The 26523-nt window shown below is 43.2% G+C and overlaps 1 protein-coding gene across 1 annotated transcript; it reads left to right on the top strand.

Annotated features, from left to right (window-relative positions):
* Positions 1 to 512: 512 nt before the first annotated feature.
* Positions 513 to 26324, top strand: LOC133123947 (ly6/PLAUR domain-containing protein 1-like). Its single transcript, XM_061234689.1, has 3 exons — positions 513 to 677; positions 9159 to 9293; positions 26070 to 26324. Exons 1-3 carry the CDS (start codon positions 629 to 631, stop codon positions 26306 to 26308), a joined length of 423 nt encoding a protein of 140 aa, XP_061090673.1. The 5' UTR covers positions 513 to 628; the 3' UTR covers positions 26309 to 26324.
* The last annotated feature ends 199 nt before the right edge of the window (positions 26325 to 26523 follow it).

Below are 26523 nucleotides of genomic sequence, written 5' to 3'. Positions count from 1 at the left end.
GTCAGACGTGCGGCTTGGGATACGTTTAATACCTCCACAACGTGTAGGCTATTTCTGTACTTCAGAGGTGATCAGCGTCCAGGCGATACAGCTAAGACACGCAGGCTGGGCTACATACAAGTCGACGTGCATCGTTCTCCAATACCGAAATCACATTTTCGGGGGAAATTCAAGAGGAAACTTTCGTGGCATTTATCCGGTCTATGCTGTCATTTAATCTAAATACAAACAGGTTACTCGCTGTATGACAAATTTGCGCAGAAAAGGGTTACCATTCAATTCGAAAATATCCCGCATTTATTACAACCCAATAATTACGCTACTTACTACTGAGACTGTACTTAATTAATTTATCATGCGCACTGCCTCTTGAGTGTGGCTCTATGCGTTTTATGAAGCGCTCGGAGGTTCTTGATAACCCAGCGTACGTCACGTGGCTCATTTTATACCTCAGCCTGGTGTATTTTAACTTTTAAGGTGCCATCAACTCTCAGTGCCGAACTGGCTGGGAAACGCGCAACACACAGCATGTTCAACATCCCGCTCACACGGATCTTATCAAGGGCTTTTCTCTCGGAGGAAGTTCGCCAGGTCTGATGTTTCCGCACCAACCCACACCGGGGAGAGAATGCGGTTTATCATTTACACAACTTTCTTGGGATTTTTCCTCAAAACAGGTAGGTTAAACCAGGAGGAATGCACTTTCCACCCCGTTGCATGCGAACGGAGACTGTTCGTATAAGGCATTTCTTCTGTCTCTGTTGGTTAAAGTGTAAGAGCTGCATGGTTAGTCAACAAAGCTTGTTTGCTTACAGAACAGTCTCCAATTATCAGCGCAATTATATTCCACTTGTCTAATTGCATACTGCACAGATCAATGAGGTAGCACACTGTCAAAAATACGATTTTTTGTTTCTGTTTTTGTGAATTGAGAATTGAGCTTACGCGATGTGACACTAAAAAAACTGAATTGAACGGCTGCGAGAAAACAGTGAATGCTGATGGTCAGGTTATTTCTATAACCATCGTTAACAAGTAATAGATCTTCCGAGCTTCGTCATTGTCATAACTTGTTAGCGGCAGTCCGGCCGTTACGGAGATTTGTGTTGTAACCGCGATAATAGCCTATGATACGGGAATAACGTGTCAGTTGGTAAGACTGTTTGCGATTTATCTCTGATCGCATTCATGGGCTACTTCTAGTTTTTCTTGAGTGAATGGATGCGTACCCGTAGAATATTTTGTACGCATAGTTTTTGGAGAAGTATATATCAATCATAAATGCATACACTGAATGAATGAATAAATGAATGAATGAATGAATGAATACACTTTACGTTTTTTTAAGTAATACAAATCGGACCTCGTCTTAAAGTAATAACCCCCACCCACCCCCTTGTTGTTTTTAAATTCATATACCTATAAGACTGAATTTATATGCACAGCAGGTAATTCCATGTAATGAGTCGAGTCCTCATTCCATCAGCCCCAAGACAGATAGGCTGCACACACGCAAGCATCCCGCCCCCCCCCCCCCCACACACACACCATCATCATCATCATCATCATCATCATCATCATCATCATCATCATCATCATTATTATTATTAACCAAAAGCCAGAACAGTAAAAGGAATTCAGTATATTTTATTAACTTCATTATACTGTAAAAGTTAAGCAACAACCTGTTAATACAACTCAATAAAAACTAACAACAGCTGCTTTGTTACTTAGTTAGACAAGCTGCTATTGTTCACAATAGTGGAGGCGACCAAGGGAAAAATAAATATATTTTGCATGTTGTTTATTTGTTTAGCTTTTTATTCTCATTAAAATATATTATACAGGACAGTAACTGCCAAATCTTGAGTTTGAGGCAAGAAAAGGGGCTTAAAATGTCCAAAAATAAATATATAAATAAAATAAAATACTGAAGAATTAAATGCTTGCAACCCACAAATACTGGAACACAATATCTATGACATGCCATTAGTGTGCGGCTGAATTTTTATCGTTTGGACACTACCTGAGGCATCAGGGCAGAGTTAGCAGGAGATATGCACCTGTACTATATTAAGTACAAGCCCAGTTCCCTGGGGGCATTATTTAAGACTCACTGACATATTGCTATTTTCACAGCAAGCAAGATAAACAGGGGATTGGGTACATTGTCAAAATATTTCTCAAAGATTTAATGACTATGAATATGTGTCCATTGTTTTTTTTTTTTTCTTTTTTTTTTTTTTTCTGTCAACATCTATACTGTATCGCCTATTGCATCTGGTGGGGAAATACCATACGGTTAAAAAAATGTTTATAGTAGTTTGTAACTTTCATAAACCATAATGTGGCCACACCCAAAAACATCATATTTTCTCAGTGGCTTGCAGTAAGGCATTAGCTTATTAGCTAATAAATCATTAGCTTATGCTTCCAAATACTACCATTGAGCCATTGCTACTATAAATTGTCATCTCCCAGACCACCGTGGAGACACAGAATTTATTTTTCATGAGGAGTGGCAAATAAACCCCATGTAAATGCCTGGGGTGGTTTATTCCCATTTATTCCATGTGTACTAACAATAAATATATATTAAAAAAACACATAAAATGCTAGAAATTACCACATTTCGGTGTGTGTAAATGTACAAAATACACTGAGTGACCTCTTTATTAGGTAGACACGTGCACCAGCTTGTTAATGCAAATATTTAAACTAAATGCATAGAAGCATGCAGACGTAGTCAAGTGGAATGATTGTTGGTGCCAGACAGGATGGTTTGAGTATCTCAGAAACTGCTGATAACCTGGGATTGTCACGTATAGTAGTCTCTATAGAGCTTGCAGAGTATGGTGCGAAAAGCAGAAAAACATCTATTGAGCAGCAGTTCTGTGGGCAATAAAGCGTTGTTAATGAGTACGGTCAGAGGAAAAAGGGCCAGACTGGTCGAAGCTGACAGGAAGATGACCACACATTACAACAGTGGTGTGCAGAAGAGCGCCATCTCTGAACACACAACGCATCAACGCGTGTGGATAGGCTACAGCAACAGAAGACCATTTAGTCTAAAAAATAAGTATACATTTCTAATAAAGTGCTCACTACGTTCCTGGTTTACTTTGCTGCGATGTAGCACACTTTACTGGTGTGGTTGATGGTAGCAATAAGCTAGGAAATGGACCAGTGTAGTTCAAGCAATCAAAATAAAAAGGAGTTGAATAGTATTTGGGAAACTAGGACTGGTGTGTTTGCCTATTCTCTTTTACACAGATGGTGATGTTAGCTTGATTCAGGATTAGCTAGCAAGAAGAAAAAAAGAAAAATATATCTTGCTAGCATGAATTGTAGCCAATTAAGCAAGTTAGCTGCATACATCATACCTGGCTCACATTAGATATGGTAAATGGACTGCATTCATATTGTTTTTTAACCAAAGTGCTTTTCAATTAATGCCTCCATTCATCCATTCACACACACACACACACACACACACACACACACACGCACAAAGGTGAAAGGCTGCCACACAAGGCACCAAGCACATCGGGAGCAATTGGGAGGGGGTTAGGTGTCTCAGGGACACTTCGACACAGCCAGGGCAGGGGATTGAACTGGCAACTCTCCAACTGCCAGACAACTACTCTAACAGTACCTCCTGAGCTAATATCACCCCAAGTTTCCAACCTAACTTAGTTGATTAATGGTAGCCAAAGCTAGCTGCCAGTGCACGATTGTACACTTATTGTCCCTGGGTTGACTACAGCAAGTAGTAGAAGTGGACTAATGTGCATGTCTTTGCATGGTGGGAGGAAACCTGAGTACCTGGAGGAAGCCCACACATACACAGGGCAAAAATGCAAACACTTATCGGCTTGTGATCAAAACATCTGCCCTGATAACTTATCTAGTTAGCATTAAAGTTGTCAATATGTCATGGCTTCATCCAGGTTAGCATGCTACCTGATCTAGAAAGTGCCTGTTGAAGGCGTTCCCTGATCTTTCCTTTGACAGAACTAGATGTCAATTTATACAAATTAAACTCTTGAAAGTTTCTGAAAGTTGGACAAAAATACTATTTTTTATTTCATAGGCTTTTTGTACATTTATGTATTGCTGTTCATATATTCACCCCCCTTAGGTAATATCCCATTGTTGAATTAGAAATTATGCATAAGACTGTTTAATTATGTAAGGCTATATTTTAATGAATAGTATAATTAAAATACTGGAATCATCAAGCACATTAATGGGGGAATGATGGTGCAGCTGCAAAGTACAATCAAAAACTGAAATACTTTGATTGTATAAGCATAACTATTTTTGACTCTGAGTCAATACTGTACCTGGTGGACACACCTTGTTGTGCAGCTTCTAGTCTGTCTGGATTGAGTGGCCTGTAGCGTAGTGGTTAAGGTACATGACAGGGACCCGCAAGGTCGGTGGTTCGATCCCCAGTGTAACCACCATAAGATCCGCACAGCCATTGGGCCCTTGAGCAAGGCCCTTAACCCTGCATTGCTCCCGGGGAGGATTGTCTCCTGCTTTGCCTAATCAACTGTATGTTGCTTTGGATAAAAGCATCAGCCAAATGACATGACATGTAATGTAATGTCTATGAGCCATTTTACCACATTCCTCCTGGCTTCTCTAGCTCTGTCAGTTTGTTTGGGGATCATTCAAGGACAACAATTTTCAAGTCTTACTGCAGATTTATTATCAGATTCAAGTCAGGATTTTGACTCGACCACTCAAGGACATTCTCCTTATTCTTGTGAAACCACTCCAGTGTAGCCTCGTCCTTGTGTTTTGGGTCATTGTCCAGCTAAGGGGTCAATTTTCATACCATATTTACGGATTTAGCACACACTGAAATTGGTTTTTCCGCTTGGATTTTCCTGTACATTTATTCGAACTTTTACTTTTATGTTCACCCCTCATTCCCATTTCCTGTTGCTGAGAAACGTTTCCTTAAAATTATAGTATATTCCACCCTGTTTGGGACCATGGATGGTGCTGACAGGGGGCTGAATTTGCACCAGATGAAACAATTATCATACAGGCAACATGTGCATCACAACTCTACATTAGTCAGATTCTCCTAATTATGCAGGATTATACTAATGCGGATTGATGCCAGACTTTAAGATAATCATTCCACATTCGGAAGACTTCCTGATCTTCATGGTTGAATATCTGTTTCGAAATATGTTTTGAAATTCACAATGGGGACGACATTGGCTCAGGCGGTAAGAGTAGTTGTCTGGCAGTCGGAGGGTTGCCAGTTTGATCCCACCCCGGTTGTGTTGAGGTATCCCTGAGCAAGACACCTAACCCCTAAATGCTCCTGATAAGCTGGTTGGATGGCAGCCAATCGCCGTTGGTGTGTGAATGTGTGAATGGGTGAATGAAAAGCACCAACTGTACAGCGCTTTGGATAACGGCGCGATATAAATGCCAGCCATTTACCATTTACAGTGAAGATGTCCCCCAAAGAGGGGGGGGGGGTGCAGTAACAACTGTCTGGCAGGTCGAGGAACATTTTAGCACCTGAAATAATTAAAGTTTGCTGTACTAAAGGGTTGAACCATTAAGCAATCAAGATGTCTCAATTGATTAAATTTACTACGTTGATTTATTATTTGAATCGATTTCTCCTTTTATGACTTAATAGAGAAGGTACACTCTCCAGTGCTGTCTAGTCTTCCATGTTTCTCTCTCAGTGGTGGATGCAATGGCACCATTGCCAAACCTCTGACATTTCATATCTGATGCATTTTCTTTCTCAGGCTTTAAAGTGTTAAATGTTATGTTTTCTTAGCTTACAGTATGCTGTATATTTATGCAGTATATAACCTGTACCATATACACTCAGTGAGCACTTTATTAGGTATCTATTAGACTTATTTTTTAGACTTTATTAAGTCCTCCGCTGCGGTAACCTAACCACTCAGGGGTTTGACGCGTTGTGTGTTCAGAGACGCTCTTCAGCATACCACCATTGTAATGCGTGGTTATTTCCATTACTGTCACTGACATACTCAAACCACACTGTCGGGCACCAACAATCATTCCACAGTCAAAGGCACTTAGATCACATTTATTCCCCATTCTGATATTTGGTCTGAAAAACAGCTGAACCTCTTGACCATGTCTGTAGGCCTATATGCATTAACTTGCTGCCACAAGATTGGCTGATATAAAATATTTGCATTAACAAACTGTTGTACTGGTCTACCTCATAAAGTGATCACTGAGTGTACTTTATATTGCAGTCAGACGTAATAGAGCGAGATACAAAAATTAATTAACACAACCATTTTAAGAATTAAAATTCTCAGTGACTCTTAGTACTTCTCACTCGTGCAAAATGGCAGCCGTGCATCACCCAGTTGGGTGCTACACATTGTTGGTGGTTGAGGTGAGTTTCCCCCTCATCACTGTAAAGTGCTTTGAGTGTCTCAAAAAAGTGCTATGTAAATGCAATGATCTATCTATCTGTCTATCTAGAAGAAATAAACCGGAGCGTTGTTGTTGTTGTTGAAGTAAATACATTACTTCTAGTATAAACCATATTTGCACACAATTGCATTTTGATGGAAACGGTTTAGTTTATTGTTCATGTTCAGTCTCTTTATGATTGCATGTGATGTTAGAGAATTGATTGAGTTACTTGATATCCGTAGTTACCTCCAGAAATAGACATATTGCGAAAAAAAAGATATTTTGATAAGCAATGGCATGGCAACAGATGTGTTTTCTACTATGCTTACAGTGAAGGCTGTAGTTCTGGCAGACATCGAGCATGAAATCTGCATGTAGGTCTTCCTTCCGATAGCATTCAGCGTCTAGTAAGAAGAGAAATCTCAACATAAAACATTTTTAAAAAACCCACTTATATTTAGGGCATTTGTTTTCTCACCATCGTCATTGATTTATTACATTTATAATGAATTACAGGAGTGAGTATATCTGATTAGTCTTGCAGAAAACATCTATTCCCAAGTCATCAACCACAGACACTCGGGGAGAATTCATTCTGACAGTATTGTGCCATGTTAACTTTGAATAATGAATTTAGGCACATTATATTCTTTGTAAGATTATTCAACAGCCGAACTTAAGATGTCGTGTTCAGTATGCTAAACACTCAGTTCAGTCTTGTTCATCTGATACTCTTAACTACTTAATAATTTCAGCAATAAAGCCCTTAAAGCTTACATTCTTTCATTAAAGGCCCATTATGTTCAGAGTAAACGTAGACCTTTTTTCATTAACAGCCTTGTCTCGAAAATTAGTATAATAAAGATGTCAAACCTTATCAGAAGAATAGCCACTGCAGACAAGCTGAGACATTATTAAGTAACCCTAGTTTAAATGTATTATACAATAAAGACGAACCACAATCCTGTTAAACTGAACCACAGACTCGCTAGAACATAGGACTTGGTAAATGGTAAATGGTTGGAATTTATATAGCTTCTCATTCACCCATTCATACACACACTCACACACCAACAGCAATAGGCTGCCATGCAAGGCACAGACCAGTTCATCAGGAGCATTTAGGGGTTCCGTGTCTTGCTCAGGGACACTTCGACATACCCAGGGCGGGATCGAACTCGGCGACCTTCCGACTGCCATACGACTGCTCTTACTGCCTGAGCTCCTGTTGCCCCTATAGCCAACGTCACCCGCTAATTTGAATTGGGAAAGTGAACTCAGGCAAGCCACTGAGGTGCTGATGTAGATATGATGCACGGCCATACGCTCTGTTCTTTGTTCTGTGCGTTTTGATCAATAGGTTCAGCGCCATTCTCAGATCCATTATCTTCCGGGAGTTATGGTGATGAGAGGGTTTAATCATGCCATCCTAAAGCATTCCCTGACGAGACGGGGTTTCTGTCTGTTTGCACACATCAAACTCACTGTCCTCTTTTCATTGCAGAACAATCCATCTCAGTAAATGTTTTAGTCTCATAATGAGACTTAAAATATCTTTTTTTCCCTCTCTAGTAGAAAGTATTAGCTTGTTTTAAGTAAGCTTTTGCTTGTGAAATGAAAGCAGGTTTCTTACCCCATTGGCAAATGAGTTGACGTGAGTTAAATGATCTCATCATATTGACACTTTTTTTGTCTCATTTAGCAAAATGAGAGAGATAAGTCCAAACATAAGACCAAAATACTTGTTATGGTTCTATTTTTTATTTTAAAAAAACGGTAGCTGCTTATTTGACACAGCCATACGGTATGACATTGACTACGGTCAAGAAGATGTATTGCACACCAAACCAAAACAGTGGCTTTCCTCACAGCAAATGTAAGGTTTTGTAAGGTATCATGAGGTTGCTACCACACAGGCTCAAAACCACCAGAAGGCCGGTGCAGCCAGCCACTGAAGCTATTACAATATACAAAACGAACGTAAGCACGAAATAAGAATGAAATCACAACAATTCCCGTTTATTTACAGCACAATTAAAGACAAACACGAATGCATGCTAAACTGCTGTGGCTCATGCAGTTTGTAATTCATGCACTTTTCCGGCCCAGAATTTAACACCGCCGATTCACCCCCTTACCCTCTGTACGCCAGACTCTACAGCACATCCCTCCCTCAACCTGTGGGCCAGCGGAGGATGGGCATCCCCCTATAGCCGGGTACCTCTCCAGATTTCTTCCCATCGGGGAGTTTTTTTCTTGCAGCACTGTTGCCTCGCAACAAGAAGGTCCTGGGTTCGAGACCCGTCCGGGGCCTCTCTGTGCGGAGTTTGTGTGTTCTCCCCGTGTCTGCGTGGGTTTCCTCCGGGTACTCCGGTTTCCTCCCACAGTCCAAAGACATGCAGGTTAGGGACGACAGATGAAAATGAGCTCATTAGCTAACTCTGGCACATTGACGTGGAAACTGGAAATGTTGATTAATGTGCACTGCCCCTGATAAAATCTTTTTTTTTTTTAACTGTCGCCAGGTTTTTCCCCCACTAGAGAGTTGTTTACCTCATATGCTATCTGGTGGCTTAACACTGATATTTCACCTTTGTCCTCCCTTCTGTTACTCCGCAAAGCGTATTTGGGACAGCCTTACACGTACAAATATGCGAATGAACGCGCCGTGCACAAATAAAATCCGAACTGAAGGTGAGCTTTCCTCCTTTCAGGTCCCGCCTTGCAGATTCAGTGTTACCAGTGTGAGGAGGTGAAGCACAACGACTGCTCCGCGCCGGAATTCATCGTCAACTGCACCGTCAACGTGCAGGACATGTGCCAGAAGGAGGTGCTGGTGAAGGAAGATGGTAAGAGAAACAAAAAAACGTTCTCACAACGCTTGCGGAAGGTTTCCTGGACGCTACGTGCTGTGCCGACGACACGGCAGAGACATTGTGAGAAGTGTGTCGTGTCATTGGCAATTATGTGCCGGTCAAAATGCAAAGCAGGCGCGATGCCTCAGCTGGTCTCAGGTACTTAACCCTTGTGTTGTCTTAAGGGTAATACGCTATGTTTAACTGCTGACCTCCTGTAATTTTCACGCACAACAGTCTCTAGACTTTGCAGAGAATTTTGTGGAAAAAAAATTATGTATTGAGTGAGCAGGTGTTCGTGGGCAGATGTTCCGTGGGCAGAAACGCGTTGTTAATGAGAGAGTTGTAATGCTCCTGAATGATCTTTCTTAAACTTGAAATTTGATGACAAAGTTTGTGATGAGTAACAGGTTGTGTCTTCAGGCAAAGTAGAATTCAATGAATGAAAATTAAATTCAGCTGCTTTATTTTAGGGGTTGGCGGGTCATTTTTGACCCTTAGGACAGGGGGAGTATACAGAATGTTAAGGGTTAAACGTCCCATATTTCCACCTTTTATTTTAGATCCCGATGTCCACAAGAAGATGTTTGTGTGGTTTTAAGAACCGAAATCAATCTCTGTCCAGTTTTACATGTCCATTCTCCCGCGTCTCTCAGGAGCTTTACCAAGAACAGGCTGCTTTAGTGACTGTGTCTGTAAGGCTCATTGGTATCCATGAACCTCTGGTCTGATTGGATGGCTAGCTCCAGCGAGCTGAATGCTGTCTGTGCCAAGCACGTAGCATATCGTTGTGATGTCAAAACTCCACGGGAGTCCAAAAGTCTCGTTTAAATGGTGACAGGAGAGTGACTGTCTGTGTGGTTTGTGTCCATGAGTAGCTGTAGATTATCTTAAAGTCTGGCATCAATCTAGATTAGTATAACTTTGCATAATTAGGGGGATCTGACTAATGTTGCTTTGATATAAATGGTAGGATTCTTACTTCTGTTTGTGTTGTGCTTCATGTTCCCCTGAAGCAAAACTTTCAAAAAGAAACTTTCAAAATGCTGTTGCGATATGCTCTTTGTGAATTAAACTGTCCGTCATTTGCACTCGTGTCTCCTGACCCAAGTCCTAAGGACACGCCGCTTGTCCCAACCGTAATGACAGGCTCTGTATTGAGCTGCTAATTGTTCTTAATTGGACACTTCTACATCCTATTAAATGACAATTTACCCCCTTAAAGCCACATTATGCTGGAAATAGCTATGCGTGCCCCAAAGATGTCTCATATTCATATCCCAGGGGATCTCAGTCGGTTCGACCGACTCATGATTCAATTAGAAATTAACAGGTGCAATCAGCTGAGTCCCATTTGCTGAGAGTGTGGAGACCGGAAACCATCTGTGTAAAATGAATGGAGATAGCTGACAGCAAAAATGGCAGCAAGCCAAACCTGCATTGTGTTAGAGTACGTTTAACCGCGCAATTATGGCAGAACTTAAACACATTTCCACACAAGAGGATTGACACAGGCTTAAACACGAGAGATTGGCTTCGACAAAATAAGAAAAAACCCAGCAGACACGTTGGGTCCCAGGGACCACTGACTTCTAGCAGAGCTATGTTTAGGGTTATTCTGGTAGATGGACTGCACGGCTCAGTTGCAAGGAAGTTATTATAAGCCAAACGTAAAAATACTGTAGACTGGGAAAGAATTAGAATGAACAAACATACATGCCTTTCCTGTGCTAGCTTTGCTGTCTTTTGAGAGGTCAGTTAGTGTAACTTTTATGAAAATGTGAGTGGTTGTGTTGTATGTATTTTTTATTCTAGTGTAGTGATGCACAGCTTGAAGCACAGGTTCATGACATGGGGCTTCAGATATCATAATATCTTACTGTAATATTTTAATCCCGGAGAACTGGTGCATGCGTATCCGCAACTGTTGTAACATTATTTTACTAATGTTTAAAGAGTGGTATGTCTAAAATACTTACTTGTACTTACTTTATGTTGCCACCACTAAGGTTCTGAAAGTATGTGTGGGGAATAAATTATTTGAGCATATGTACAGATTATTGCATTAATATTACAATGCATTTTTAAAAAGTGCTTTTTAAGTGCACCCCTCAAATACAATGAAATTCTCAATAGGAATACACTGTAAACATGAGTGTATGACTGAATACAAGTGTGATGCGATGGAGGACTTTATATTCATGAAAGTGTGTGTGTATGTGTGTGAGACAGAGAGATAGAGGTAGAGTACAAGAGAGAGAGCAAGATATAATAGAATTAAACTGTTGTTATCTTTGATTTTGTGTGATTGAAAAGAAATGACTGCAGATAACTTTCTGTTAGTGATTATTTTCCACATATTTGTGACTTCAGTGGATGACAGAAGTGATGGTTAAAACCTGAATGTGCCTCATATTAAAAAAACAAATGAATATTGAGAGATAGTGCAGAACATTGTAGCGCAGAACAGTACTGACTGCAAACGAAAGTCACAGCAGAATCTTCATGTCTCACAGAAGTGGCACAGTCATTTTCTACCTTGCAGTAGCATTCTGGGACAAAAACATCTTGATTGCCGAGTACCTGCAATCATGATGCTTTGGAGATTTAAAAAAAAAATGCATTTTACAATATCAACCTCCTGACGTCCCAGGGTACTGTAATTTACTAACAGTGCAACTACTGGATGTCCCATTCTTCAGCAAATGTCCCTGAAATTATGTTATATTTCGTTCACATAATGAGATTTAAACAAACTGCCCATATTTACACGTACAGTATATTTTCATTACATTACATTACAGGCATTTAAATGGAAACACTCTGATCCAGAAGTGCATAAGCATAACCAAAAGTGTGCTGCTTACAACTTCTTATCGTCTCTCCAACAAAACAAACAAAGAAAGACAACGCAGATTATATCTAATCTCCAATGTTTAATTGTTATGCTCAGGTATATAATGTGCTTTTGATGTGGTGCATCAAATATCAATGCAAAGTGTTTGCAGTAGCCTGCAGCGCGATGCTACAGCATGCAGAGGCCCAAAGCCATCCTCAGCTGCACACACAGCACTTCACTGTAGTTATTGTTGCGGAAACAGGGTGCGTAAGCAGGATAGTATTGCACAGGGAAACAAAACGTAGTGTTGTGGTGCGAGACACCTGAACTGAACCTGTCCCTTCAGTATGTGGTCTCTGGTGAGCGTGTTCGACGGTCTGTTCGACGATCTGCTCCGTGATCCGTTCGACAAGGGACGTTTCTGCTGAGGAATTGCACTAAGTGGCACTTGATGAGAGGAGAAATAAATTCACTGATTTCCCCTTGGGAGTTAAGTGCTACGCGGCGAGGAAGTCTGAATAGCAAGCGATTGGAAGGAGCAGGGATTTCTGAGTGTTTTTCTTTAAATCGATGCAATTAAAAGAAGTGTCCTCAGATTCCTTGGTAGCATAATTGTGATTCGATTTCCACCCATAATATATTTTCTTTGGTATACTCAAATAACAGCAATCTGTGAAATTACTATGGCATGAATAGGGGTATGAAAAGTGGTGACGATTGTGCAGCTAAAACAGCTGAAAGTAGCTGAATCTGGTCTGAATGACACACGGAAATTATTCATATGTCGGTGGGGGGGGGGGGGGGGGGGGGATGTTTGGTTATTTTTACATCCTGTTGGAATTCTCTCAAAAGCCTTTCAAATCGTAGCTTGACTTCAAGATTGCAGAATTATAATTTATTTTTGGCTGCGCAACTTGCAGAATAAAGTGTAGGCAGTCAGTTGAAGAGATTTCAGCCCAGGATTTACATTTTGCTGCTATATAAAGGTTAACGTTTTGTCGTCTTGGGTCTCGGGTGGGGATGGGAAATGTTATGAGGCAGGGGAATATCAGGGACTGCTCGTTAAATGTGTGTACATATGAATTACTCGGAAATGGGGGCTTAATACCAGACTTGGGTAATATGCATAAGAATTAGATCGTTTGTATGTGGAAGCATTTTGTTTTTAGCCTTTCTGATGTCCTCAAGTGACTTGGTGCGGCATTGCTGTGGCATTGCTATTTTATTTTTCTTATGGGCATACTCCTGGCTTCATATATTTGGGTATTAAAACTTGAAATGTTAAAGATATAGTTATTAAACTCTTGTTGGCTATTAAATTAATTATGTCCATAGCTGGAGCCCTATAAGTATAGATTTTGGATTACATGTTATAAAATTGAGCTCTCTGATTACTGTATATATTTTAGAATTCATTTTCATTACCTACGCCCACCTCTCTACCCCCGCTCTGCGATCTCTACCCCCCCACCCCCCCTTCATTACCTACGCCCACCTCTCTACCCCCGCTCTGCGATCTCTACTCCCCCACCCCCCCCTTCATTACCTACGCCCACCTCTCTACCCCCGCTCTGCGATCTCTACCCCCCCACCCCCCCTCCTTCATTACCTACGCCCACCTCTCTACCCCCACTCTGCGATCTCTACTCCCCCACCCCCCCCTTCATTACCTACGCCCACCTCTCTATCCCCGCTCTGCGATCTCTACCCCCCCCACCCCCCCTCCTTCATTACCTACGCCCACCTCTCTACCCCCGCTCTGCGATCTCTACTCCCCCACCCCCCCCTTCATTACCTACGCCCACCTCTCTACCCCCACTCTGCGATCTCTACCCCCCCTCCTTCATTACCTACGCCCACCTCTCTACCCCCGCTCTGCGATCTCTACTCCCCCACCCCCCCTTCATTACCTACGCCCACCTCTCTACCCCCTCTCTGCGATCTCTACCCCCCCTTCATTACCTACGCCCACCTCTCTACCCCCACTCTGCGATCTCTACCCCCCCACCCCCCCTCCTTCATTACCTACGCCCACCTCTCTACCCCCACTCTGCGATCTCTACCCCCCTCCTTCATTACCTACGCCCACCTCTCTACCCCCGCTCTGCGATCTCTACCCCCCCCTCCCCCCTCCTTCATTACCTACGCCCACCTCTCTACCCCCGCTCTGCGATCTCTACCCCCCCACCCCCCCTCCTTCATTACCTACGCCCACCTCTCTACCCCCGCTCTGCGATCTCTACCCCCCCACCCCCCCTCCTTCATTACCTACGCCCTCCTCTCTACCCCCACTCTGCGATCTCTACTCCCCCACCCCCCCCTTCATTACCTACGCCCACCTCTCTACCCCCGCTCTGCGATCTCTACCCCCCCACCCCCCCTCCTTCATTACCTACGCCCACCTCTCTACCCCCACTCTGCGATCTCTACTCCCCCACCCCCCCCTTCATTACCTACGCCCACCTCTCTATCCCCGCTCTGCGATCTCTACCCCCCCCACCCCCCCTCCTTCATTACCTACGCCCACCTCTCTACCCCCGCTCTGCGATCTCTACTCCCCCACCCCCCCCTTCATTACCTACGCCCACCTCTCTACCCCCACTCTGCGATCTCTACCCCCCCTCCTTCATTACCTACGCCCACCTCTCTACCCCCGCTCTGCGATCTCTACTCCCCCACCCCCCCCTTCATTACCTACGCCCACCTCTCTACCCCCTCTCTGCGATCTCTACCCCCCCTTCATTACCTACGCCCACCTCTCTACCCCCGCTCTGCGATCTCTACTCCCCCACCCCCCCCTTCATTACCTACGCCCACCTCTCTACCCCCTCTCTGCGATCTCTACCCCCCCTTCATTACCTACGCCCACCTCTCTACCCCCGCTCTGCGATCTCTACCCCCCCACCCCCTCCTCCTTCATTACCTACGCCCACCTCTCTACCCCCGCTCTGCGATCTCTACCCCCCCACCCCCCCTCCTTCATTACCTACGCCCACCTCTCTACCCCCGCTCTGCGATCTCTACCCCCCCACCCCCTCCTCCTTCATTACCTACGCCCACCTCTCTACCCCCGCTCTGCGATCTCTACCCCCCCCTCCCCCCTCCTTCATTACCTACGCCCACCTCTCTACCCCCGCTCTGCGATCTCTACCCACCCACCTCTGGACTAGGGCCGAGGTCCTGTGGTCAGTCCCCTAAAGTTCTGGGTCCAGATAGACCCGCCGCCCCATTCACCTAACCTGAACCCGACAGAGGACCCTCCTGAGACCCTCTGCCTTGCACTCGGACCGCGGCGCGGCCGTGAACGCTCCGTCTCTAATGGCACGTGACGTGCGCATGGAGTGCTGAACTCGTTAACTGACCAAATAAAATAAATTCTTTTTTTTTTTTCGATATTGAAAATGGGTTTTGAAAATGAATTTGTCACAGCAGGCCCGCTGAACGTCCTCAGCTGTGGAGCCTCGGGTCCGTGGACCTCGGTGGTACAGCGGGGGCACAATTAAAAAGTGTGGAGAAAAAAAAAAGATAAAGATAAAACATATATTTAAAAGCTTTTGTGGGTTTGAACTTGGAACCGGTATTATTAACACGTCTATGTTACGCAATGAACGTCCGCAGCATATTGACCTGGGAAGTATTTCATGAAGCAGGATAACTGAGTTAAACCAGGAACAACTTTTCACATCAGCCCATGTTCCAGATTTGGGAGGGTTCCAGGTTTTACTCAGTGCAGGTATCCAGCTAACTCAGTAATCCTGCTTTGTGGGTTTTACTCAGTGCAGTTATCCAGCTAATTCAGTAATCCTGCTTTGTGGGTTTTACTCAGTGCAATTATCAAGCTAACTCGGTAATCCTGCTTTGTGGGTTTTACTCAGTGCAGTTATCCAGCTAATTCAGTAATTCTGCTTTGTGAAACACACCCCAGAATTAACGTGATAAAAACAATGCAAATGGATAAAGACCAACTTTGGCCATATCGGAGCTGGTGATTTATAAGTGTGCCTAATGTGCATTGAATGTGCGAATGCTGTGGAAGACATATCGATTAGAAAATATGTTGCAGTATTGAGCGGAAAAGCACAATTGTCGGCCTTGCTTGAGGCTACGGACACAGGCCTAGGGAATATTAGCAGTATGAGCAATTTGACTGAAATTAGAGAGACTGTCAATCGCTTCAGGTAAAAAAAAAAAGACTAACAATTTAACAAGCATAAAACAATGGCCTTTCTACCATTTGGTCTTGAAAGCCTAATTATTTGCTAATAATGCCATTTAAACTTTTGAGAAAGAGAAATCAATAAACCTCAGAAAGCGAGTACAATAACAATTAGTTGCAGTGCGCGGGGGTCATAATTTATCACCACGTTCCCGTCTTTAATTGAGCGGACATTTTAAATATCCACTGACCAGTGAAGACGACAGTTCACACACGGATGATAAGCCTGCTAGAGCTTTGACGTTTTTTGTTTTTGTAGTTTGAGTTTAGAACTAGAGTTCTGTCCCTTTTCCATTACACACATAATTATTTAGAGTGCATTTGAATGAAAGATTTGTCACTCGTTGAACATCACCCACTTACACTGATGGAAGCAAAAGTGATTCATTAAAATATTCATATTGACCCACCCTCACAAATTCCTTCTCAATAAAATCAATTGAAAAAAAAAAAGAAAAATCATAATGTTCAAATCACCAGACTCTTAATTAGATTGTAAAACAAATTAAATTAAGTCCACGTACTTGTTCACACCCTAGCAACAACTCAAAGCTTGACGTTACTGTTCATACCACACACATCGTGTTGGTATACTGTGCAATGTTCTGTCCATCGCAAATGTACATAGAGGGCTGATCATTAAGTCACCATACAATGGAGAATCTTAGCGCTCCCAGAAATATTGTTGTGACCATTTCTTCTTATTCATAGTTCTACCCAAATTCTATTACTCATTTGATCAGAGAAGGAGCAGGAACGTCTGGTGATTGAAAGCCTTGTCTCTGTTTAACCATCTTTGCTCTATACTAGCTTTGCCAGCTTTGAAGTGTGAAATGTTTTATGGGTTGTTGTTTTTTTTTTAATAAAACATGTTAGACTCAAGCAAAACATTTCTCTAATGTGTTATAGCCTGTTAATGTTCATAGTAGCAGATACAGTAGCTAAGGAATAGCATGCAAAACATATTCAAGAAAATAAATGTAACAGTGTAAACCAAGCAGTAATAAATGGTCTCAGGACAACCATTCTTTCGTCTAAACAATGACATTTTTAATATCAAAGTCAAGCACATAATGGCTGTAACTCAGGGATTTAGGACAGTCTGACTATGTTTTTTTTTGTTTTTTTCCCTGCTGAGATAGGGTGACTATTCAATCTAGCTACTTTCAGGATTTGTCCTCAGCTCTGAGTGTGCTAATTCAATATGACACAGTGATGTGCTCCATTTGGAAGAGCAGATGACCTAAAATGGTTCTGCAGGTGTTGCACTGAATGAAGGCGAATAATGAATAATCTATTTGCATGCTGACTGTAAGGCCTAATAGAATTTTAATGAGATTTTTTTAGCAGCAGAAGTCACGAGCAAGGGTATGTTTTTGTAATAATTATTTCGCCAGCTTGTCCAGTGAAGAAGAACAACTGAAGATGTGATCACAACTCAGCGTACTCGCAGTGCATTTATCAATATATAGGGCCGGTTTCAGACCCAGATTAATCTTAGTCCTGGACTAAATTGAGTTTCTTATGGAGAATATCCATTCAGACTGTGATTTAGTTTAGGCTTAATCTAGGTCTGGCCCGTAGAATTGTTTTTGCATTTAAATAATTTGTCAACACCAGCCCTCTACGTGTTGTTGCCTAAGTTGATATCTCATGTAAGGAAAGATAAGGAATGTGCATATGCCGTGGTGTTTTTGGGTGCATATGATAAAACAGGTTAGGAGGAAGGGTTGTTGGCGGTGGGAGCACCATCAAGGTGGCGAGAGACTGGCAGAAAGGAGTTCAGGCATTGGAACACGTCTGGCAAGCGTTATCGTTGTCATTTCAGTATTGGACTGGAGCCTCAGACTCCCATTCAAATCCACATCTCTGCTGGATCTCTTTGTACTTAAGCACTTACTAGAAAAGTTGGTATAATTGTTGATAATTGAGGTAATTGCTCACTTCTGGACAGTTGTACCCATGAATCCAAGTGCCTTCCAAAATTGCAAGTTGTCATCACGAGAATGTACCGTAAATGTTATTTTTAAAAATATAAACATGTGAAGTAGTATAATTGTGTTAAACAAGTCTCTGTTTTTTATTTCTGTTTGGCAGTTACACTGCATAAGCTCCTGACACTGATAGGTGTTCATTCTTGTGGCCGGTTAAGCAATTTATCTGTGCTAGTAGCAGTCTCAGTTGTGTGACAACAATTTATCTACAATTTCAATTCACCACCTCGATCCTCAAGCTTCCTGGAGGCAATCAGACATCCATGTCAATTTTCTTAACGTTCTGTGACTTTTTTTCCCCTAGTGTTAGTCTTCTGAAAGGCATATTTCCCCCCCAATTCTCTCTCCCCCTCTCTCTCCTCTCTCTCTCTTTCTCTCACTCTCTCTCCTCTCTCTATCTCTCTCTCTCCTCTCTCCTCTCTCTCTCCCCCCTCTCACTCTCTTTCTCTCCCTCTCCCTCTCTCCCTCTCTCTCACTCTCTCCTCTCTCTGTCTCCCCTCTCTCTCTCCTTCTCTCCCTCTCTCTCCTTCTCTCACCCTCTCTCTCCCCTCTCTCTCTCTCTCTCTCTCTCTCTCTCTGCATTTCATAGCAGAGAAGAGGAACACACTGGCTATAGGATTGCTACCCTGTGGCAGTAAACAAGGTGTGATGCACACAAATTAAAACCACGTATTCCTTCTGCCTGAGACGTAATCAAATTTGTAATCTTGGATGATTCAACAGCGCACAAATGTAGTCCTTAATTATGGCATACTTTTAGATTCAATGTGATGTGCATATGAGCCAAACTAATTATCTTTATTTGCAGCAAAGCATCGTGTATCACAATAATGAATTTGTACATTACGATGATATTATTAGTGGCACGGAACAGCAGTATAATCGAATTTTATGAAATATGAAGGCATTCGTTGTGTGTAAATTCTGAATTAAAAAAACCCACAAGCTTTGCTTTTCCCATTTCCCAAGAGTGTCGTCCAAAGACAACAAATAATTTCATTAAAATATCATTTCGCAAACACTGATACAGCAATATTAATGTAATTTCGTTTTACACTGTGAAAAAATTAAATTACTACCTAAGCAGATTCCATAATATCAGGAGAAATCTATGTTCTATAGTATATAAATTACATACCTATATTAAGTCTTACTATTAGTAGTCAGATGTTGATTGAGCACTGGGGGGTTAATGCAAATAAGCATACATATGACATTTTATTTTTTTATTATGATGAAAAAAAAATAGTGCACACAGTAATAACAAATTAGTATTAAGTGAAAGGATATCAGATAATTAAACGTGGCTGTCATACATGATTTCTTTGCAGCACACTGAAGAAGTGGGTAGTGTAGGAGTTACGGCAAACTACCATGAAATTAACTCCCCTACAGTTCACACAAATGATGAAATATACGTGTGTATAACTGTACATGATGCATTTGGTGGCACCGCGGACAGTTATTCATAAACCTATCGATCGTGGCAGATGGCAGTTGTACAGAATGTAAAAGCAGCTTAAGTAAAGCCTTATGTAACAGGGGAGAAATTGCCTGAGTCCGAGGTGGGACTTGAACCCCAGCCTCTCACTTGTCCAAGCTTTCACTGCACCATCCGTGCTTACTAGCGAACTAGCTGAGCTAACCATGCTACACTTACATGACATGCTCTCCTTATCATTCCCATCCTGGGACTGGCAGGGCAACACATCGCTGTCCCTATTGCCTGGGCAGTGGGGGTTATGACTGGCTGGACCGTCACCATAGCGTTACTCTGTGTTTGTATGGCCTTGAATATTTTAAACTAATTTCCCCTGTAATTGTCCCTGTCCAGTTAACTGTATTGATATTCCCAACACAGTACATATTGTGCACGCATTATAGCCACCTTTTTTCATGACTAGTGGAATTAAAACATGCAGTATTGCGTTGAAAAGTCTGTGAAGCGGCGTTCATGTGAAAACCCGGCTACATTTGGTTGAGGAGTGAAAGCTTTCTAGTCAATTAGGCTGTATCCAGGCTAGATACAGGTAAAAACCTGAGCTATATTGGGGACTAACCTAGTCTGTTTATGTGAAAATGTCTCACAACCTAGATTTCCACCCCTCCAGACATCTAGATTCTGGAGTTTGCTTGCTAGGATCTGTATTCCTAATGAAGACATCCTTGGTTGAAACATTGCATCTTGAATTATCCAGGGTGAAGGTGTTCTCTCTCTCTCTCTCTCTCTCTCTCTCTATATATATATATATATATATATATATATATATATATATATATATATATTGTTATTGTCTCATTTGTTTGCTCTGAGCCAGTGGATTGTTGGAATGTGTGTATACTACTGTATCACTGGAATTGTGTGCCATGTGTTAGGGGAAAATTCCCTTTTTTTAACATTTCACAGATGAGCATCGTCTGATGAAACAGATCCAGTAAAAAACAACAATAGCTATTCTTCAGTTTAACTTTCGTATTTAGTTGCAAAGAAATGACAGAAAGTGAGAAAGCTTACCGGCTTTCTGATTTGCATCAGACACAGTAAGACTCTTATACACACTTTTCCAGAAGGGGGGGCTTTACCAAAACAAAAAGACATGAAGCTGGCCACGAACAGTTATCAGTATTTCGTCTTCTGAATACCCCTTGTTGACCTTGCTGTAAGACCAGAATGTGCTAGCTGAGAAGCCAAGACATTAAGGTCAAAGGCTGTCTGTCTGCTGGAGAGAGACAGAGAAAGACTCATAGTAAGCACTTAATTCAGAAAGTGGTCTAGTAATAAGGATTATCACTAAAAGGTTATTTGTAATCATGTGATTGTCTTTATGTTAAGACACATTGTCAATTAAGAATCAATGAAGAAAATTACCCTTACGCATGTTAGGGCAGCCTATAGCCTGATGCCTAGAGAGGCCTGTAGCGTAGTGGTTAAGGTACATGACTGGGACCCGCAAGGTCGGTGGTTCTATCCCCGGTGTAGCCACAATAAGATCCCTTGAGCAAGGAACCTTAACCCTGCATTGCTCCAGGGGAGGATCGTCTCCTGCTTAGTCTAATCAACTGTACGTCGCTCTGGATAAGAGTGTCTGCCAAATACCATTAATGTAATGTAATGTAATGATGGCTAGGAGTTTGACTGGGACCTGGACGGTTGGTGGTTCAAGCCCCAGTGTGGCCACAATGAGATCCTACTGTGTGCAACCAACTGTCCATATTTATTATTTTTTGCCCATATCCAATGACTAATTTTTTTGAGTGCAGATGATTGTTATGATATCACAGGCCCACCCAGGGCTGCAGAATACAGGCATCCACTCCAGCTCTGTGAGCGGAGCTAGACACATGAGGTAGCCCTCCATTTTAAAACCCTCCAGGATGACTTTAATCTCGGTAATAAAGAGACTGAGAGGGAGAGGCCCATGCCGCCCCTGGGAATTAGCCGGCTGACGTATTGTTGCTCCTGCAGGACTAAATTGCGGTCAACTGAAGCAGTAATTGCATGCTGACTGTGGGTGCCGTCCCTCATTCTTGGGGACTAGTGCAAGACATTGTTCTGTAGGCCTGTGTTTTGACTGTCACACTCCCAGTCAGCTGGAAAAGGTGCACTAACAACTTTAAAGAAATACGGTCCTGTATGTGTCTATCTTTTCCCTTTCACACTCTTTCATGTCAAATTTGGTTCTTCATCATTGGCAAGGAAATATTCAGTGGAGCTTTGACTTGAAAAAGCAACCTGGACAACCTTGGGATTGTAGATGTGCTTTTCAGCTTTATTCCCCATAAGGGATGACTTCTAGCTCCACATACAAATTAATTTATTACTGAGGGGGCATTTCATCAGCAAGGGACCACGGCACCTTACAGCTCCAGGAGGTAGGGAAATTATACGGGGAAGATATGAAAACAAATGAATTTATGTCAGCGTTGTGGCTTGTGCATTATAATGCTTATGCAGTGTGTCCCTGTGAAACAGCTTAGGACACTGTGGTGATAATGGTGCTAAAGAAAATTAATATGACAAAAAAAAATTTTTTTTATTACTATTGGTTGAGTTATAGTAGCCGTGATGCATTTGGTGGTAGTTACTGAATGAGTTCATTTTTTTTAAGCCAAAGGAACACAATTTTGATCAAACCCAGGCCTGAGTCGGGGGGTTTGCATTCACTGCTGGGGATTTTGGGGGGCCATGAAAAGACCGCACCACCCCCAGACCACCCCATCCCTGCACAATTACTGTGCTATGGTAAATGGTTGGCATTTATATAGCGCCTTTATCTAAAGCGCTCTACAATTGATGCTTCTCATTCACCCATTCATACACACACTCACACACCAATGGCGATTGGCTGCCATGCAAGGCGCCGACCAGCTCGTCAGGAGCATTTGGGGGGGTTAGGTGTTGCTCGGGGACACTTTGACACAGCCCGGGCGGGGGATCGAACCGACAACAATCCTCCGACTGCCAGACGACTGCTCTCAGCACCTGAGCCAATGTCGCCCCATATTCACTATTGAAGGAATGGGCGGACATAAGTCATGTCATGTGTATCTGTGAAAAATTATAATGAAAGGTCTACAAATACCTTTTGCCCCAAGCACCCAATGTGTCCCTTGGATTTAATGAAAGAAAAAAAAACCCATTTGTATTATCACTGATTCTGTTTCTACATATAAACATCGGTTTCTACGATAGGTTGGTGCACCGTAGTCTCACCAAAAGACCTCTACTGAGGCCCTGCTGTGGACTCCACCTCATTATCACACTTCCACTCAACTCTGCCCGAGTTCTTCTGCTTTCCCCTCTTTAGTTTAGTCAAAATAATGAAACTTCAGTATGTCGGGGTTTTCATTTAGTTCCTCCCATCTGGGGAGGCTGAAGTGGGCACCCCCGGTGAGCGAGCTTTAGGAACCTTGTCCCCGGTTGCATTGCAAATTTCGGCGGGCAAGCCCAGGGGTATCTTTCAGGTCCCTGTGTGAAGCCCCGTTTGATGTGCTCTGATTGCTGAAGTGTCTCTCTGTTAGTTCCCTTTGAGTCGAGCAGCCTCCTCTAGGTATGTGTAGTGCTTTTAGTGACCGTAACAAATTAACAAATAACACAGTTCCATTCCTAGCAAGTCGCACAATTTTGTCTCAAATTGGAAAATGTCAGTATATTAATTTAAAAGTGTAGAATTTAACAAAAAACTAGATTAGAGTGCATAGTAATACCATCTGAAGGTTTCAACTCAGGTTATATTGTTTGTAGCAGTATTACCACTGCCTATGAAGTTACTATAGTTTTATCTTGCACTGAAAAATGGATTACTACTTACAGTAGTAATTTGTAATTGTAGAATTTCTATAATGTAACATAATGTAATTTTGGTATGTTCGAATGGCTGGATTGGTTTGATTGAAAGTGGAAACTAGCAATACCTTTATGTTGTATTGCGCTGTGGGAAGTAAAGCACAAAAAGCTTTCAGCTTCAGGTTCCAATAAACCATGAATTGGATATCACATGAAGGCTTTATTAATATGTTTAATTAATATCATACTTAATTAAAAGGTTATGAAAAACTAATGTCAAGCAACTCTCGCTTGCATCATCAGTTCTGCTGGAGATACAGCCACTTGATCTGGTCCTAGAGGACTGCAGTCCTGCTCTTTTAACCTCTGAAACACTGAGGATTGTAGAGGGAAACTAAATTAGTTCAATAAAGACAATAATTAAGGTATTGATAAGGTGGATCGAGTGGCTAGTTTTAGCATGGGCTAGCTTTCCTGAATGTACAAGGCTTGTATTCAATCGATATTTGTCCTCACACATTATGTGCAAGCGTTTGCCTTTTTCTTCTTCTTCTTCAAAACGTGGTTTTACAAGCTCAGCCTTTGTCTAAATTAACTGGCCAATGAAAAGCTACATTTGCATTTATATGTAAATTAAAGATAAGGTGCTGAATGCGAGCAGGTCTCGGGCTGCAGCCTCTATCAGGGAGGGTCAGGGTTTCTTAAACTGTGGGTCGGAGCCAAAATGTGTCACAGAAGTGTATGAGGTGGGTCCTGGATTGAGTCCTGTTCCTGGAGGTCTACCAAGGTTTTCACTCCAACCCTAACAAAGCACCCCTCATTCAACAGCTAGAGCAGGGCTGCCCAACCCTGTTCCTGGGGATCTGTCGTCCTGTAGGTTTTCACTCCAACCCTAACAAAGCACCCCTCATTCAACAGCTAGAGCAGGGCTGCCCAACCCTGTTCCTGGGGATCTGTCGTCCTGTAGGTTTTCACTCCAACCCTAACAAAGCACCCCTCATTCAACAGCTAGAGCAGGGCTGCCCAACCCTGTTCCTGGAGATCTACCATCCTGTAGGTTTTCACTCCAACCCTAACAAAGCACCCCTCATTCAACAGATAGAGCAGGGCTGCCCAACCCTGTTCCTGGAGATCTACCATCCTGTAGGTTTTCACTCCAACCCTAACAAAGCACTCCTCATTCAACAGCTAGAGCAGGGCTGCCCAACCCTGTTCCTGGGGATCTGTCGTCCTGTAGGTTTTCACTCCAACCCTAACAAAGCACACCTCATTCAACAGCTAGAGCAGGGCTGCCCAACCCTGTTCCTGGAGATCTACCGTCCTGTAGGTTTTCACTCCAACCCTAACAAAGCACTCCTCATTCAACAGCTAGAGCAGGGCTGCCCAACCCTGTTCCTGGAGATCTACCATCCTGTAGGTTTTCACTCCAACCCTAACAAAGCACTCCTCATTCAACAGCTAGAGCAGGGCTGCCCAACCCTGTTCCTGGGGATCTGTCGTCCTGTAGGTTTTCACTCCAACCCTAACAAAGCACCCCTCATTCAACAGCTAGAGCAGGGCTGCCCAACCCTGTTCCTGGGGATCTGTCGTCCTGTAGGTTTTCACTCCAACCCTAACAAAGCACCCCTCATTCAACAGCTAGAGCAGGGCTGCCCAACCCTGTTCCTGGGGATCTGTCGTCCTGTAGGTTTTCACTCCAACCCTAACAAAGCACCCCTCATTCAACAGCTAGAGCAGGGCTGCCCAACCCTGTTCCTGGAGATCTACCATCCTGTAGGTTTTCACTCCAACCCTAACAAAGCACCCCTCATTCAACAGCTAGAGCAGGGCTGCCCAACCCTGTTCCTGGAGATCTACCATCCTGTAGGTTTTCACTCCAGCCCTAACAAAGCACACCTCATTCAACAGCTAGAGCAGGGCTGCCCAACCCTGCCCAATAATGTAATGTAACATGACGTGGCATTTGGCAGATGCTCTCATCCAGAGCGGGAGAGGAGAGGAGGGCGTGAGTGGGAAGTACAGTTCCAGGGGCTAGAAGTGACCTCAGAGATAAAAACAGTAAGAGAACAGTATTGGGAAATACACAAGTGCGTTAACTACGATTAACAGCTTACCTAGCTAATTCGAGATTACAGGGAGGTGGGGAGGGGTGGGGAGAGTGTAGCGTAGTGGTTAATGTAAATGACTGGGACCCACAAGGTCGGTGGTTCTAATCCCGGTGTAGCCACAATAAGATCCGCACAGCCGTTGGGCCCTTGAGCAAGGCCCTTAACCCTGCATTGCTCCAGGGGAGGATTGGATCTCTTGCTTAGTCTAATCAACTGTAAGTCGCTTTGGATAGAAGCATCTGCCAAATGACATGTAATGACATGTAATGTAATGGAGAGGTGCTGCCTAACGCGTGGGGTCGGTGTGCCTGTCTGTGTGCTTGCAGGTGTGCATTACCGAAAATCCTGCGCCTCCTCAGGGGCGTGTCTCATCGCCTCCTCGGGCTACCAGCAGTTCTGCACGGGCAAGCTGCACTCCGTCTGCATCAGCTGCTGCAACACGCCGCTCTGCAACGGGCCGCGGCAGAAGAAACGGCCCGTCCCGTCCGCGGCGCGCCCGGCGGCGTCCCCCTCGGCACCCACCTCGGCCCTCTTCCTCCTCTCCCTGCTCACGCTCGGCACATAGGCGCCCTGCCGCGCCGGACCCCGTTCCCTCAGCCTCACGCCGCATGCGGGAAACGGGGCGTCCTAACCGCGACTCCCGTCCCTCCGCGCTTTGACTCATCTGTGTTGCGGACCGTCCCGCGGGAGTCCTAGTTATTGTCCTTACTTTCCGCTTTGTGTTCCCGTATGTGTGCGCGCGCGTGTGTGTGTGTGTGTAAAAACAAAAACAAACAAAAA

Source organism: Conger conger, chromosome 3 (genome assembly GCF_963514075.1).
Source record: "Conger conger chromosome 3, fConCon1.1, whole genome shotgun sequence".
Classification (NCBI taxonomy): Eukaryota; Metazoa; Chordata; class Actinopteri; order Anguilliformes; family Congridae; genus Conger; species Conger conger.
Note: the sequence above shows the minus strand (reverse complement) of the source record. Positions and strands in the feature narration are given on the sequence as shown.